This window comes from Alosa alosa, chromosome 2 (assembly GCF_017589495.1).
Source record: "Alosa alosa isolate M-15738 ecotype Scorff River chromosome 2, AALO_Geno_1.1, whole genome shotgun sequence".
Classification (NCBI taxonomy): Eukaryota; Metazoa; Chordata; class Actinopteri; order Clupeiformes; family Clupeidae; genus Alosa; species Alosa alosa.
Window position 1 is genome coordinate 33,639,981 of NC_063190.1, and position 15,802 is coordinate 33,655,782.

The following is a 15,802-nucleotide window of genomic DNA, read 5'->3' on the forward strand; positions in this document are numbered from 1 at the left end:
AAATCTGCATATGATTAGGGAAGTGATTACTGTTTGTAACGTGATATAAAATAATATTTTGACGGTGTCCAGGGCCCCTTACTGGTCCTGTGCCCCTGGGAAAGTGCCCAGTTGCCCTAATGGTTAATCCGGCCCTGCGTGCGTGTGTGTGTGTGTCTGTGTTTTAACATCAATTTCACAGACCACTAGGTAGACGAAGCCTGGATCATTCCAGCTGGTGTTGACAACACATGGACGCGTGCACACAAAGGTCATTCATTATGAGAAATACTCTTGTGACTATAAGATCTGCTCTTGATTCCAAACTGCACAGCAAAGGGGGTTCTGTCTTTAAGTCACTGCCAGGCCCAGAACCTGATCCTGGCTTTCCTCTTGTACACATACAATCTCACACATGCAGACAAATACATATTCCCTCACACACTCAGCCCATCACAATGGACAAGTACAGAATACACACATACATACATACATACTCAGAGTTACTAAGTATAAGTAAGTATATACTCTTTTGATCCCGTGAGGGAAATTTGGTCTCTGCATTTATCCCAATCTGTGAATTAATGAAACACACTCAGCACACAGTGTACACACAGTGAGGTGAAGCACACACTAATCCCGGCGCAGTGAGCTGCCTGCATCAATAGCGGCGCTCGGGGAGCAGTGAGGGGTTAGGTGCCTTGCTCAAGGGCACTTCAGCCGTGCCTACTGGTCGGGGTTCGAACAGGCAACCCTCCGTTTACAAGTCCGAAGCGCTAACCAGTAGGCCATGGCTGCCCCAAACTATATTTTGCCTTATTTATTAAGCCCTGTTGAATGCCCAACAAGCTCCATTTACACTGCATCATGCTGATGTACAGAACATTTCACTGAGAAACCTACATTCACTCAGATTTCATATTTCAGTAACACAAGTGAAGTTAAGGCATACAGTTCACTATGACCTTAGTGAACTCCAGACCATGTAACATACCCCATGTAGTCATGATAATTAATTGAACTGTGTGGTAATTGAGGTGTGAAGTCCTCCTCATGTGGAAGATGTAACATTTACGTTCTCAGTTTCAGTGAGCAGGGGTTGGCACTGTAGAGCCAAATCTAGAGAAACGTTCAAATGCAGCAAAGCAGAGACACAGGAGAGAAAGTGCATATTTATAGGGCTTGTCACTGTTGACGTGGTAGAGGTGATCCTCATTAGTTTTGGTAGCATATACTGTAATACACTGTGTGCAGAAATAAAGTGGCCTTAGTTAACCTTTTTTGAATGGAATCTTCAAGTCATAATTTCTTTAAAACAATTTCAAGATTCAACCCTGTTGTACAGGTAGTCGACTTCAGTTCACGTCCTTAATATTTAAAAAAATCTGTTCCAACCTGCTTTTCCAGTCTTTCACAGGTATCTGATTAGCCACTTCCTCATCCTCACCTGCCCTACCTGTCCTGAGAGTTCTGATGAAGCGGAACAGAAACGAAACTCAGATGTCACTCTGCTGCTGCTTCTCAGAGTGTGCACTTGGTGTTTGTTAGAGTTAGAAAATGTCAGAAGCGATTTCTCAGAAGGAAGACTCTTTCACATGTCCAATGTGTCTGGATCTGCTGAAGGATCCAGTGGCTATTCCCTGTGGACATAATTTCTGTATGAGGTGCATTAAGGGCTGCTGGGATCAGGAGGACCAGAAAGGAGTCTACAGCTGCCCCCTGTGCAAACACACCTTCACTCCCAGACCTGTCCTCTACAAAAACCCTCTGATTGCTGAAATGGTGAAGAAATTTAGGAAGACCAGAATCCAACCTGCTGCTCACAATTATGCTGGACCTGGAGATGTGGAGTGTGACGTCTGCACTGGGAGAAAAATCAAAGCTGTGAAGTCCTGTCTGAAGTGTCTGGTGTCTTACTGTGAAGCTCATTATAAAGTTCACAATGAAGTTAATCCTGGACGAAAACACTCAGTGGTTGATGCCACAGGCCAGCTACAGGAGAGGATCTGCTGTCGTCATCAGAAGGTTGTTGAGATATTTTGTCATACTGATCAGAGTTGTATCTGCCTTATGTGTCTGATGGACGATCATAAAGGCCACGACACAGTCACAGCTGCTGCAGAAAGGACTAACAAACAGGTGAGTACTGGAGCTACACTTTGTGTCTTAATTTTATATGAGAGGTCATAAAACAGCCGTAGGACAGGCGTACACACATTTCCACGCAAAGCATGGCATTTATCAATTTGAACGTGAGTGGTGGCTACGGTCGAATCTCACGTCAAGTCTCAGGTGACATAGCACAGCGTAAGTCGGCGGTGGGTTGAAAAGTTGAATTCATGGAATATCTTGGACATAAGACATTCCTGTAGCCTAGTTGCCGTACACTGTAAAAAATACAACTTGCCTTTAGTACTGGCAAATAACTTTTCTGACTAAACAGAACTCAAATAATCAAATAGTGTAGTAAAACTCATTATAACAAGTTTTTACAACTAATTTGGGAAATTCACCTAACAAACTTAAGAAACTGAGTTGACTCAACTTGCATAATTAAGGATCTATAAGAGAGAAGTTTCCCAAAGTTCACTGAACTTCTTAGTCAAGTTGGCAAAGCGCATTGTTTCCTAACATTATCAAGGCTTAACTGTGGGCTGCAGATTGAATTTGTCAGGAGGACAGAAGCCAGTCACCTTCCCTACCTGTATGCAGCGTGGAGCAAATGACAACAGCATTGTCAAAGGTAAGTAAGGCATTTAGTTTTATCCAATATCCAATTGTTATGATAGTCAGTCTTTCTCGGTGTCGTGTTGCTTTAGCTAAGCTAAGCTGATCTGACTGCCCACATTCCGTTAGCAGCTATCACTAGCTAACGTTAGTGATGTCTAGTTATGACTGTGAATGGTAAAAGCTTGCAATGTTCTGGGAAGACATAACCGGTAATGCTGAACAAGGATGTTCCTAAAACATTCACTTTCAGGAACAATTTTGTGTAAAATGGATATCAGCAAGGAACGTTCTTGGAAATAGTGTGGTGTTGTTGAAATAGTGGCTATTAGGCTAAGCTAGCCTGCTAGCTAATCTTAGTAGCTTAATTCCACAACTAGTGATAGCCGTAGCTGCTACAGCTCAATTATCAGTATAATTGTCTGGTTAGCTATTTCCCTGTTTTGCTGAAAACATGTATGTTCCTAAAATATTCACCTTTATAGAAAGACCTTTGTATTGGATGCCAGCGAGGATAGCTAGCTCACTGTGGAGTAAGCTAAACCCCTGATTAAACCTTACTCCCGCCCAAAGTTTTTAGCAATGTCTTGCAACTGCTGCTACTCGATCTGCAGAGGCGCTGCATATAGGTTGAAAAAATTAAATGGAAATGTAATTTTTAATGCAACATATGTCAATAGAATGCAGGCACATAAAACAATGGCAACCCCACATTCGCCGATCGCGCTCCCTTAAAAAATGCTTGATCAGAGCCAACAAATGGACAAGTTATAGCTTCATCACTACGTAAATGTCCTCCAAGATGTTTAAAAAAGTCCACTGCACTACAAACCTATATAAAAAATAATAATTTTCTACTCTTGTTTGTTGTTGCAGGAGTGTCCATTTTCTCACCCGGATGTAGAGACCCTCCTGACCCATTACAGGCTTCATAACGGTCACCAGGGAAAAAGCTGGCTCTGCCTCCACCCCAAGTGCATGTGCATCTTTAAGACTTCAGGTAAGCTTACATTAAAATTTAATTTGGCACGGTACCATGCAAAAGACAAATCACCTCAGGTCGAAACTACATTCAGTTGTCAATCGTGTACATTCCAATGTGATTGTAGTGCAGTGGACTTTTTTAAACATCTTGGAGGACATTTACGTCGTGGTGAAGCTATAACTTGTCCATTTGTAGGCTGCGACCATAGCATTGGCAATGTACAAAACTTTGCGACACACAAAAGTAGGAAGCACAAACACTTCACATTTAGGGAACTCGAAAATGCAGTAGGTGCACCAGTTAATGATGAACTCAACGTGTTTTAAAATGTATGCAAATTATCGCATATTTTATTAGATACTGCCTAATTTGCATATGTAAAGACTAAATTACAGAAAACTTGTAATACATTATTTTCTCATATTAATGTAAGTAATCTACTGGGAAAGTTTCATAGTGATATCTGCTAGTTAAAAATGTTACCCTATTCACTAGTGTCTCACTTTAAGTAAAAAAAGAATTAAGAAGACATCTGAGCTGCACCATTGCGGAGAACCATTGCCTTTTAATTTATTTTTTTGAAAATTTAGTGATGTAGTTCTGTGCTTTTCCACCAAGGATGCAGATGCTGAGGAGGACTAGAGGCATGAAAATTGGAATCTTGACCGTCATTGAAGGCGACCTCGCCATGAAAGCACCAGACACTGTTACCAATATAAGCCATCGTCCTGGAAGAGACTGTTGTTCTACAGGACATCAAGGATCTTCCATCTGCACTGGCCTACCTATGCGGACTCCTGCACGACATGGGGTGCCAATACTTATGACCCCTGTATTTTAAGGAAGAACTTTTATTTATTTATGATACATTATTCATTCACAAAGAAAATTGGTGTCCTTAAATGTTGGATTTTCCCTCATTTTTTAACTTAAGGCATTAAGATCAATTTCTAAAAGATGATTTAATATTCCTCTTTTTAGTCAGCGTTAGCAGAGGTGCCAGTAATTCTGGAGGGTACTGTAGGTCAGGGGTGTTCAAACTGGCTAAAAATAAAAACATTGTTAGATCTATTTGGATTTTTGAGTTGTTATTTAGACTTGTTTTTTCTTGTTAGAGTCAATGTATTAGTTGGAATTGATATATATTTTCAAGTTGGGAGCATTTGTTGATTCAACTTGATTATCTAAGTTATTTACTGTCAAGTAAAACTTACTCAAAAAAAGCTAGTGAAATGTGTTGACTTGTTTTTTTAAGTTGGAAGAACTTTTGATTCAACTTGAATTTTTGAGTTGCCAACCTATTGTAAGTCCACCTTACTTACAATACTAAATTGGCATTACTAGATATTTCAAGTTAAAAGCACTTGATTCAACTTGACTTTTTGAGTTGCTAACCTACTGTAAGTCCACCTTACTCACAATACTAAGTTTGCATTACTAGATATTTCTACTAAGTTTGCATTACTAGATATTTCAAGTTGGGAGCATTTGTTGATTTAACTTGATTATTTGAGTTCTTCACTGTCAAGTTGAAATTACTCAAAGCTAGTGAAATGTGTTGACTTGTTTTTTTAAGTAAACGCAGAGAGTTTTTTTTTACAGTGTAATGTTATGTTGACACATTTGATGGCTTAAGATGGGGTGGATTGCCCTAATGTGGGAAATGTTTTGCTTTTCGGACTTCTGAAGTATATTACGATGTGAAGGCAACACATTAAATCCACACCCAATACCATTTTGAAACCCTCAGGGGGTGTCCTAATCAAATCAAAAGAGAAAATGCAGATAACACATTCATGGAAGAAATAATACAGATATCAGTGCTCTTAGTGCCAAACTGTCTGAGAAAATGTGCAGCTTTCTAATGTGGGACAGTCAGTTGTCCTAATGTGGGACAATGTAAAGTCTAAAAGGCCTAAACCATGGTGCATGAATAATAATAGTAAAACTAGTAATTCATGAATAATAGTAAAACTACCTCAATAAGTGATTTCATAGGTCAATTTTATGTTCAGTCATTTTATCATTTACAATGTTGCTACTTGTCCTAAAGTGGGACAATAGAAACATTAATTCTAAATTCTTTAGTATTAATTCTAAATTCTAATTCTAAATTCTTTAGAACTCTAATTCTAAAATCAAATATATAGCTTAAATATATACCATACTATTTTTTAAACATGTCAAACACATTAAGATAAAAAGTAGCATGATTATTTTGATAATAATTCATTTATACCCTTAACACCAATTTGGTCAAAACTGTATGTCACTGACCTTCTGGTAGCTTTCACAGCAGGTGCTTCCTGTTTGATCATTGCCCCGCCCTAATTGGCCGCCGGTGGCGTGCCACTTAGGTCCGCCGTTGGACCACTATCTCTTGAAATTTAAAGGAACCGTATGTAAGAAATGTATTTCAATTAATCATAAAATGGCCCTGATATGTCACTAGACATTAAGAAATCATGTTCATTTCAAATACTTATATCACTGACAACAGTAGTCCGGCCAGGATATTGTCATTTAAAAATTGAAGTTGCAGCCCTCAACTGATGTTGATGTTGTGTTTTGTAATGTCATGTTGTGTTTAGGCCTGATGCGCCATCCTCCACCTATGTACTAATCACAAAGTCAGTAGTGTTTCGGCATCCGGGTTGGCAACCTCGAGTCAGGGGGGAGGGGGAGGGGATACACCGCTCTACAGTAATTTGAAAGTGATTGCAGTACCAGTTTTGGCCACAATCTTACATATGGTTCCTTTAACTTGTCATGAATATTAAGAAAAGTTAATAAAATGATATATGGAGTATAACTGAACGATTTTAAACCAATAGTGGCAAAATATTGGCCAATTTGTCTGCAACCCACCAGTGGACTGCCAGAGAACCGATGAGCAAAATGCCAGCGGACCGCCAGCTAAGCCCCCAATGGGCCGACAGTGGTCCGCCAGCCTCTTGCTAGTGGGCACTGAAATTCATTCATTTGGGGAAGAGCCACACCCACTGGCTATGTGGAGAGAATTACTTAATTGGAAAGCGCAAAAAGTCATAAATTAGCGTTTTTTCACATCGATTTCTGTGTTTCGAGGTCACCCAGTACTATTGGTATAAAAAAAAAATGAAAGATCGGCTCTACCTAGCTGGAGTTGTTGCAGTGAACAGCTAGATGTGCCAGGAAGCTGCAGTGCTACACTTTGGGGGCATAAACATGATCACCGTACCGACAGTACTCAGTGACCTCCAGTACAGAGATCTATGTGAAGAACCACCGGAATTCTCCTTTAAACATGTCTGCATTTGAAACAACAGAAGCAGTTGGGGCAGAGCCAGAGGAGATTCCAGCAGAGAATCCAGGAGAGAGAGGAGGAGCTGCAGGAGCTGAGGAAGGCTGTGGAGACTCTCAAGGTGAGAAGATTTTAATTAGTATAGCTGCTTCAATGATAAGCTATTAGCAGATCACAGATACCCATAATGTCATTTCTCAGATTGAATTTTGGCTTGATCTGTTGCTCAATGTTGGACATGTGCCGAAAAATCAACAGATATTAAAATGAATCTACAAAATCAATAATATTATTAATGCTTAATCCTGGGGGTAGTGAGGGGAGAGAGCAGTCATCCCACTCAGCCTCGAACACGGATTTTCGGGACACTAAACCCGTTGGTATGGCACTCAGAACGCATGTGTAACGGAGGTCAAGCATCAGGCGGCGAAATGTTGACTTTTTCTTTCTTTTATTTTCCTTTGAGAAAATAAATCAAAACATCGCCTTCAGGATCAGATTCAAAGCATACGGCTTCTCTGCTAATTACTCTTTCAGTAATAGAAAATGCATTACTATCTGAATCATGACTTTTAAAGTGGAAATGAAGCAGTCAAATAAAACATGTCTATAGCACTAGTTAAATATTTAAATATACCATAAATACAAATAAAGTCAGAAATATGACCCGTTATTCAGAATAAAGCACAAACAAGTTGCATTCGTTTCAGCTGTGCGCCGCCATCTTTGTTTTCAGAAAATGATGACATCACAAGAATGGTTGGTACAACATTCTATGCTGTTTACACAGCGGCTGTCATAGCCTCACAGTTAGCTTACTGCCTCAACAAAATGGATATGGATGAATGGGATAGACCCACCAATGAGGATAGGCATCCAATTGCCTATGCTTTTGAGCCAGTAAGAGTAGTGGGAGTTTTAGTGCCCCCCACAGAGCCTGATTATGGAGGAGAAATAGATGATCGAGAGAGAGGTGTATCTGAGCGCACAGAAAACAATCGGTGGTGCTTATGTGGGGGTGGTGTCCCTATGTTCACTGATATGGCACACATGGGAGAGTGTCTGCTGCCAGGAAATGAACCTGGGACATCTCATTCAAAATAACAGATATATCACGTCCAATCCTACGTGCCAAATGCTCATCATTAAAGCGAGACGTTGGAGGTCGCAATATGGTCGCTGAGGGACATCCGAGCCGAAACACTGGAACGCCCAATAAACAGCAGTTAACCAACTAACATACTCTTGATAGGTTGTGCGGAGGGGGTAGGCTATGGGACTACACTGATCACCTGAGACTACACTAATTTTTACACCCATACTCAGTTGTTCTGCAATGTATTATCATGGTAGAAGCTGCGATACAGTACTAGCATAGCATAACATAACAAGCACATACTGTAACTAGCATAAACAAATAAAAACTCAGACGCCTAGCCTACAGTCCATAAACAACGTCTACCCACAAAACCATGCCTGTCACAATCACAGACCTAGGCTACTACAGAGTAGCCTACACAAGTCAGACGTAGGCTAGCGTACCCACAACAGGTTCTCACCAGGTTCGCAAGTCTCTGCAAATAGTTTCCACTACTACTTGAGCAAAACAAATGCAATCATCGATACTACTCAATCACAAAAAGAAACCTCTTACTCACACATGAGAAGTTCGCTCCCCCGAGTTTATTCACCAATTCATCAACGATGCAACTGCATTTTCAGGTCGCGGTAATCCACAAGTTGTGCGAGAACATCCAAACACATTATTGCAACTGAAGTTAAAGCTAATGGATAAAACATCCACGAACAAACATTCTGATGACGTAGTAGCGCCTGCATTTTTAAAAAATGGCCGCGTCCTAGTGGCGAAAGTCGTTATTGACATGTCATTTTCCAGTAAAACTACTTGAATTTCAGGTTTACTGAAAATCCATGTATCTTCAAAAATGAAAAAGCAACCAAAAAATGGTCACAGTTCTCACTGCTTCATTTCCACTTTAATCTCCCCCCAACATTCTAAATCAATTGTATGCACCATATTGCTATGTAGTATAGTAATGTTATACACTATTTGAAAGCTTTAACTCTTGGTAATCCAAAAATGACAAATATCCATTAAATAACATGTTTGTGATAATCAATTTTTTTTGTTTTACCTTTTTTGCATTATTACATCCAGTTTTCAGACATGGGTCAAAAATGGCCCGCATTTGTTTCCTATGCTATTTCATACATGTTTATGTGTTCCTTTTCTATATTTATTGAAAGTAATTTATTTTATCATTCAATATTGTTTGTATTTATCAAATAGCTGATTGTTGATTGCTACATATAGTTATTTTTACTTGTTGTGTTATTTTCTGAAAAAACAGTTTTTCTATGCCCACTTGTCAGGGAATGCCAGATTGGACCCAAGCGCAAGACTCCACCAGGCAGAATTACGGACAAACACACTTTATTATTATCAACAAAACCTAACATTTACAGCGCTACTAACATAAAGGATTTTGACTAGACAAAACAGAGAAACAATCCAAGGAACAGAGAAACAGGAGGGTAGAAATACACAGAACAATTAGCAGAAAGACAGAGGACTGGACGAAACCAACGAGACAATAACAGGGAACAGGTGAGGAGGCAGAAATGGAGGGAAAACTAACAAGACAGGAAGCACAGACGAAATAAGGAGATGGGGCAGAGACAAAGACAGGTGACAGGCAGGTAAACACAAAGCACATGGGGAACAAGCAAAACACAGCACACACAGGACACTACACAAAGTGGCCACCAGGGTGGCACAAAGTCACTCCATCCAGGCAGGATCCTGACACCACTATTACTACCCATGCATTCAAGTGTATTTTGTTTTTAATAAAAACATATTATAACAAACAATTTTGTTAAAATAATAATCTTAAAATAATGTTAGACTTAGACTTAATCTAGTGTTTTAATCCAAATAGTGATATAAGTTTATTTCTCAATTTGTCACATATTAAAAAACACGGATAACTAATGGCACTTATGTTGGACTGTACTATATCTGTAGTATTGTGAACTGTAGTGAACGTCACCAAAAGTGTTGTTAATATACATGGGAATAGGAAATAATTGTCAATCACATGTGCACCACACCATTAGATATATCTTATACAGTATGCCACACACAAATGACCACCATGTTTGTGTTCCTTGCACATACTGTAGGCCTAGTGCACTTCGTGCAACAGTTTCTTTCTCTGGGCCATCATGTCTGATATACAGTATTGTGACTGTAGTATCCATATGGCTCTGAAGGTCAGACGTGCCCTTCACGCATGCACTTTGTCATACAGTATGTGTCATGAAAATACTTTGCCCAGCTCCGTTTTGGATTCATTTTTAACTCCACCGATAAAATCAGGATGCTGATCAACTAAACTATTGGCATTAAGGGTGAAAACATGCAGCACTCTGGACCAGGGAACCATTAGCCATATTTATGCTCTCTGCATGAGTAGCATCTACTAATGAAAGCAGAGATAGAGATGGCCAATGTGTCCATTGTGGTCTTGTCCAATGTACTGGATGTTACTTTGATGCCTATTTTAACGGCTCACTACCCTGATTATAAACCGGGCAAAGAGCTTGTCATGCCACACGGAAGAGCAGTGTGGAGGTCACTTCCTTCTTCCAAACACATATAGCCTGAACCCCAAGCCTAATGGCAGTTACGTTTTTGAGGGTTCAGGGCTGAGGGGGGATATTGAGATTCACTCATTACTTACAATTGAAATATGTGGAAAAAGGAAACCAAACAGAGCCACAAAAGGACAGCAGAGAGGAAGGACAATTGAAGTGGACGAGGAGCTAGAGCTGCACAGAAAACAAGAATACTAAAAGTTGGAAACTGTGTTTCCAATGCACTAGGGCTGCATACAAGGGCAAACATGTAATGCTCGTTTGTATGTGTCATATAGTGCTGAAATGGCCATTTATTGTACCCATGTGTTTTTACTTAATCAGCTTCAGTTTATTTGGACACATTGATCACAGTTCTCTATACTACAGATATAGTATAGTTCAATACATGTGATTGGTTATCAGTGATGTCATGTGTGACAAAGTGACATGATAGATGAAATATGTATATTTCACATATTTCAACTATATTATGTGTTGTTATTTTGTTTAAAACACTTACAACATAATAGTTTTATCAAAGTAATTGTTTTAATATGTCTTGTTTTTGCTTCTATTCAATAGTGCACACATGGGTCACATTTGACATATGTCTGTAAACTTGATTAAGCAATAGAAAAACTGTTTGTAATTATTTGAAGTAATCAAAAAGATTTGTACTAAATAACTGCAAAATGAACTGCAATATTTAATGATATATAAATTATTTTCAATAGATACAGCAAAGGAATACACAGCCATGAAAAAGCATAGCATTTTTGACCCAAAACCAGACGAAGTAATGAAAAAACTGTTGTTGTTAATGGGAAAAAAAGGAAAAGTTAAAAATTATGATTTATAATAATTAAAAACAAGATATTACATTTATATGTGGAATATTGACTGATGAAATAAATAAATTCCAAAAAATATTGCAAGTATAAACACATGTACTGTATGTATGAATTACCATAGGAAATGAATGCAGGTCATTTTTGACCCATGTTGCGCATTACAGTTTTTTCTGAATGCTTAAACACATTTTTTGTAACTATGGCTTTTTTTGCAAAACTCTACACACAAATGGCAAAACCACTCACTGAGTTCGCAAAACTAAAAGCACAAACACTGTTACAAAATTGCAAACTGAGTGCAAAGCACACACTTTGCACAACTGTAGGCAAAATTATTTACACTATTTTGCCCAACCCTCTGGCACACTTTCTCATGTGAAAACTGTTTTAGATAATTAGTTCACTTTGCAATCAGCCTAAGCACTATAAATAAGCCACAGGTAATGTACAATGGGTACGATGGAGTGAGCAGGAAGAGTGAGAAGAGAAAAAAACAGACAAAAAAACAGTCTACATGTGGGGATATTGTCATGTCAGGCCTGGATACGTCATTCCAGCATATATTTTTCCCGGTGCCTTGGACTAGGACATTGCATGTGATGTAGACAGAATTTTGAGAGAGACGACCCGATGTAGACTGATTTGTTTTGTCTCAGTGAAATGCTATTTTGTGTTTTGACTTGGAAAAACACACTTGTGTTTGTTTTGATGTGTGTAAATAAACACTAGTACTTGAAGTTGGGATCCCTGTATGTTTACAGAACTATGACAAAAGTATGACCTCAAACTGACAGTCTACCTTGTGCACAGAGAAAGCAAAAGCCAGATGTGTTTTTTTATTCATACCATCAGTGTGTTGTTGGCACATTGTGTGCTTACTGATGGCTTGTGTTTACTGTTAGATACGAAAACACCATTTTTACGAAGGTGTGAAGAGTTAAGCAAGGTGTGTTAGCTTTTGCAAGAGAACTACAATGTTTTGCTGATTGGGTGAGAGGTTTTCCCATTTGTGTGTAGAGTTTTGCAAAAAAAGCCATAGTTACAAAAAATGTGCTTAAGCAATCAGAAAAAACTGTAAACAAGGCTGTTTTATTTTGGCGAAAATCATATATAACACTACATTTTTAACTCTGTTACTCATCTGCGGTGTGCCCATGTGTTCCACACACACTGACGTCCCTCACACACACTAGCTGTACTTCTCCCATCCCATGGTGCCCCACACACTAGTGCTTCACACATCTCTGGGTCCCTCACACAGGGGTCAACTTATCCTGGGGTCCCTCATACGGCTCATATAGCCAGTGACAAGTTCTACTCGGCAGTAGGAAGTTGTGATTCTTTGCCACACCTCCCTCTGTGTGTCTACTGCCCTCCTCTTTGTGTGTCTCCTAACAGAGCTCTGCACAGACAGCGGTGGGGGACAGTGAGAGGATCTTTACTGAGATGATCCGCTCCATTGAGAGAAGGCGCTCTGAGGTGAAAGAGCTGATCAGAGCTCAGGAGAAGGCTGAGGTGAGTCGGGCTGAAGGACTCCTGAAGCAACTGGAGCAGGAGATTGCTGAGCTGAAGAGGAGAGATGCTGAGCTGGAGCAGCTTTCACACACAAAAGATCACATCCATTTCCTCAAGGTAACATTCACCTGTACTCCTGAACATATGACATATTTCAAAATGAACAGTGTTTAATAAAATCTGTATGTGTGCTGTATGATGTGTGATTATGTGTGATTAATTAAAACAATATATTGTATTGCTTTACAGTAGATACAGTATCTGACAGAAACACACACTTAAACACACTAATTCAATGCATAATTGCACACACACTAAACCAACTGATTTAACCCATTAAGTCTGCAGCGTTTGAGCAAACAACCCTGATAATATTCAGGTGGCCTGTCTCACCATGTGTGAGTTTCTCTGCAGAATGTTGTGTCAGTCACTGGTGCTCCTTGCAGTACAGTTTCAACCAGCAGGACATTCACAATAAAGAACAATAAACTGGTTTCACTCATGATGCAGTCTTGGATAAAACACAACCCTAACAGAATGTTCAGCTAGTCTGTCTTTTATATTTTTATCTGTAGAATATCCCATCAATCAAAGAGTCTCCTCACTCTAAAGACTTACCCAGCGTGACCTTCAACCAGAGTTTCTCTTTTGAGGCTGTAAAGGAATCTGTGTCTGCAGTTAAGGTGCAGCTGGAGGAGAAACTGGATGGCATCTTCAAGCAGGAAGTAGCCAAGATATCTGCAGCAGGTTGGACAAAAAAATAGAATGGACGCAATCATGTACTACGTTTATAAGATAACGTTCTAGTTGTTATGGATTCATTCTGACTATTCTCTGTCTCTCAACAGTGGCGCATATCCAGATCATCCAGTTTTTAGAAAGTGAGTCTGTCATCAAGTTACATTCCCTTCTACAGTTGAGATAACAAAAATTCATTTTAGAACAAACATGCCTGTCACAGTTGCTAAGAACAAACATTTCCCCAAAGGTGCAGTAAACATGAAGATAATATAAATATACAGAGCAAATGTGTGAGTTTGTTCTGTAGATTCTGTGTCAATAAGTGTTGCTGTGTTTGTTCCCAGCTACTGATTCTAAACTGCCAGACAGAAGAACTGATAGTATGGAAGATCTGCCACCAAAAAGTAAGGCTTTACTGACTGATTCTAACAGCTTTAGAATCAGGGGGTCAGGGGTCTAAAAATGAATGATAGTTTCATTGAATCTTTTCATCTTTAAACATGCCAAATCCAAGAGGAATAGGGGTGTGGCTTGACACCAGAGCTAAGAAATTAAGGCCCATTAGATTGTATGTCTGAAATTGTCTCAAGACTCTTGGTTTAGGAGAGACAAAAAACAAACACTAGATCTTTAAATTTGTCTCTAAACAGACCAAGTGGGAGGTCGGAGGCCTTTAAGACAAACAGCTGGGGGCTCATAATGCCACATAACCATCTTGATACAATCTCTACTGGTGTGATATGAAAATGAGTGTGTGGTCATCATTATGTACTCTCTCTGTGCTGTATACTGTAACTAAGTTGTATTGGTAGTTAAGTGATATTTTCTGTTTCAGTGTTTGGTGTCCAGGCTGTTTATTCAGAATCAGTGACCAGAGAGGAGCTCTTGCGGTGTAAGTTGGACACACAAATGAACATACACACACACACACACACGCACACACACACAACAAATACAAGTTTGTCCTCTTTTCTCTTCTCCTTCATCAGATTGCTGTCACTTCACACTGGATCCAAACACAGCACAGATAAACCTCCATCTGTCTGAGGGGAACAGGAGGGTGCAGAGGAGAGCTTCAGAGTTCCAGTCATATCCTGATCATCCAGAGAGATTTGATTGGTGGAATCAGGTGTCGTGTAGAGAGGGTGTGTCTGGACGCTGCTACTGGGAGGTGGAGTGGAGTGGGGAGGTTGATATAGCAGTCTCATATAAAAGCATCAGCAAGAAAGGAGGGGGTAATGAGTGTTGGTTTGGACGTAATGGTCAGTCCTGGAGCCTGGAGCCCCGCAGCTTCAGCTCCTATTTTAGGCACAATAATAAACAGACTAAACTCCCTCTAGTGGCCAGCTTCAGAATAGGAGTGTATGTGGATCACAGGGCAGGAACTCTGGCCTTCTACAGCATCTCTGACACAATGACCCTCATGCACAGAGTCCAGAACACATTCACAGACACACTCTACCCTGGGTTTGGGCTAGGTCTTGGATCATCAGTGAAGTTATCGTGACTCACATACACAGATGCTCTTAGTAACACTACACACACACACATCCATTAAGGATCTGGCAGCTGCCTGAGATTCTCTGTTGTTGGGGAAAACAAAAGCCCAAAAGCACTCCCTCATCTCTGGACCCCAGCAGATATTACAGCGTCTGCACCTCTGGACCTCTGCTGGAACACACATCAGCACACCACACATACACTATTGGGTGGGACATGTGTTGAGGAGCCCAGTGTTTCACCCCCTCTGATCCTCTCCCACAGTCCACTTCCTCTCCCTCCTGCTGAAGGGCATTATGGTGGACACGTGTCTGATGAAAGTTGAAAGTGAAGCTCATTAGGTTAAGTTGTCTAGATGTAAATATGTGTGTGGTTGCACTCATAGATTGTACAGTATATAAGGTTGTACTTGATGTAAGATGAAATGTACACTTCTTGTTAAAGCATGGCTGATATGGCTGTCCCAATCTCTAAAAGACTTGATATGTAAAAATTGATTAAAATAATAATGATATGTATTGGATCTTAAGGTGGATATTTAAAAAAAAAAAACACATG

At 39.8% G+C, this 15,802-nt stretch overlaps 1 protein-coding gene and 1 long non-coding RNA gene across 2 annotated transcripts; both read left to right on the top strand.

The window, feature by feature from the left end:
• The first annotated feature begins 1,503 nt into the window (after positions 1 to 1,503).
• On the top strand, positions 1,504 to 15,758 carry LOC125287459 (tripartite motif-containing protein 16-like). The gene is made up of 8 exons (XM_048233311.1): positions 1,504 to 2,118; positions 7,000 to 7,095; positions 12,887 to 13,120; positions 13,579 to 13,750; positions 13,852 to 13,884; positions 14,089 to 14,148; positions 14,580 to 14,636; positions 14,734 to 15,758. The coding sequence occupies exons 1-8, from the start codon at positions 1,537 to 1,539 to the stop codon at positions 15,249 to 15,251; spliced, it is 1,752 nt and encodes a 583-aa protein (XP_048089268.1). The 5' UTR covers positions 1,504 to 1,536; the 3' UTR covers positions 15,252 to 15,758.
• On the top strand, positions 2,626 to 4,379 carry LOC125287486. The gene is made up of 3 exons (XR_007192371.1): positions 2,626 to 2,722; positions 3,583 to 3,706; positions 4,310 to 4,379. It is a non-coding gene; the product is annotated as an uncharacterized LOC125287486 (long non-coding RNA).
• Positions 15,759 to 15,802: the final 44 nt, after the last annotated feature.

What these genes read in the sequence shown, in the direction of transcription:
- LOC125287459 (XM_048233311.1), top strand. Translation starts at nt 1,537, where the DNA reads ATGTCAGAAGCGATTTCTCAGAAGGAAGACTCTTTCACATGTCCAATG. An exon ending in ATCACATCCATTTCCTCAAG is followed by an intron (nt 13,121 to 13,578) that starts GTAACATTCACC and finishes TTTTATCTGTAG; the next exon opens with AATATCCCATCAATCAAAGA. An exon ending in GATCATCCAGTTTTTAGAAA is followed by an intron (nt 13,885 to 14,088) that starts GTGAGTCTGTCA and finishes GTTTGTTCCCAG; the next exon opens with CTACTGATTCTAAACTGCCA.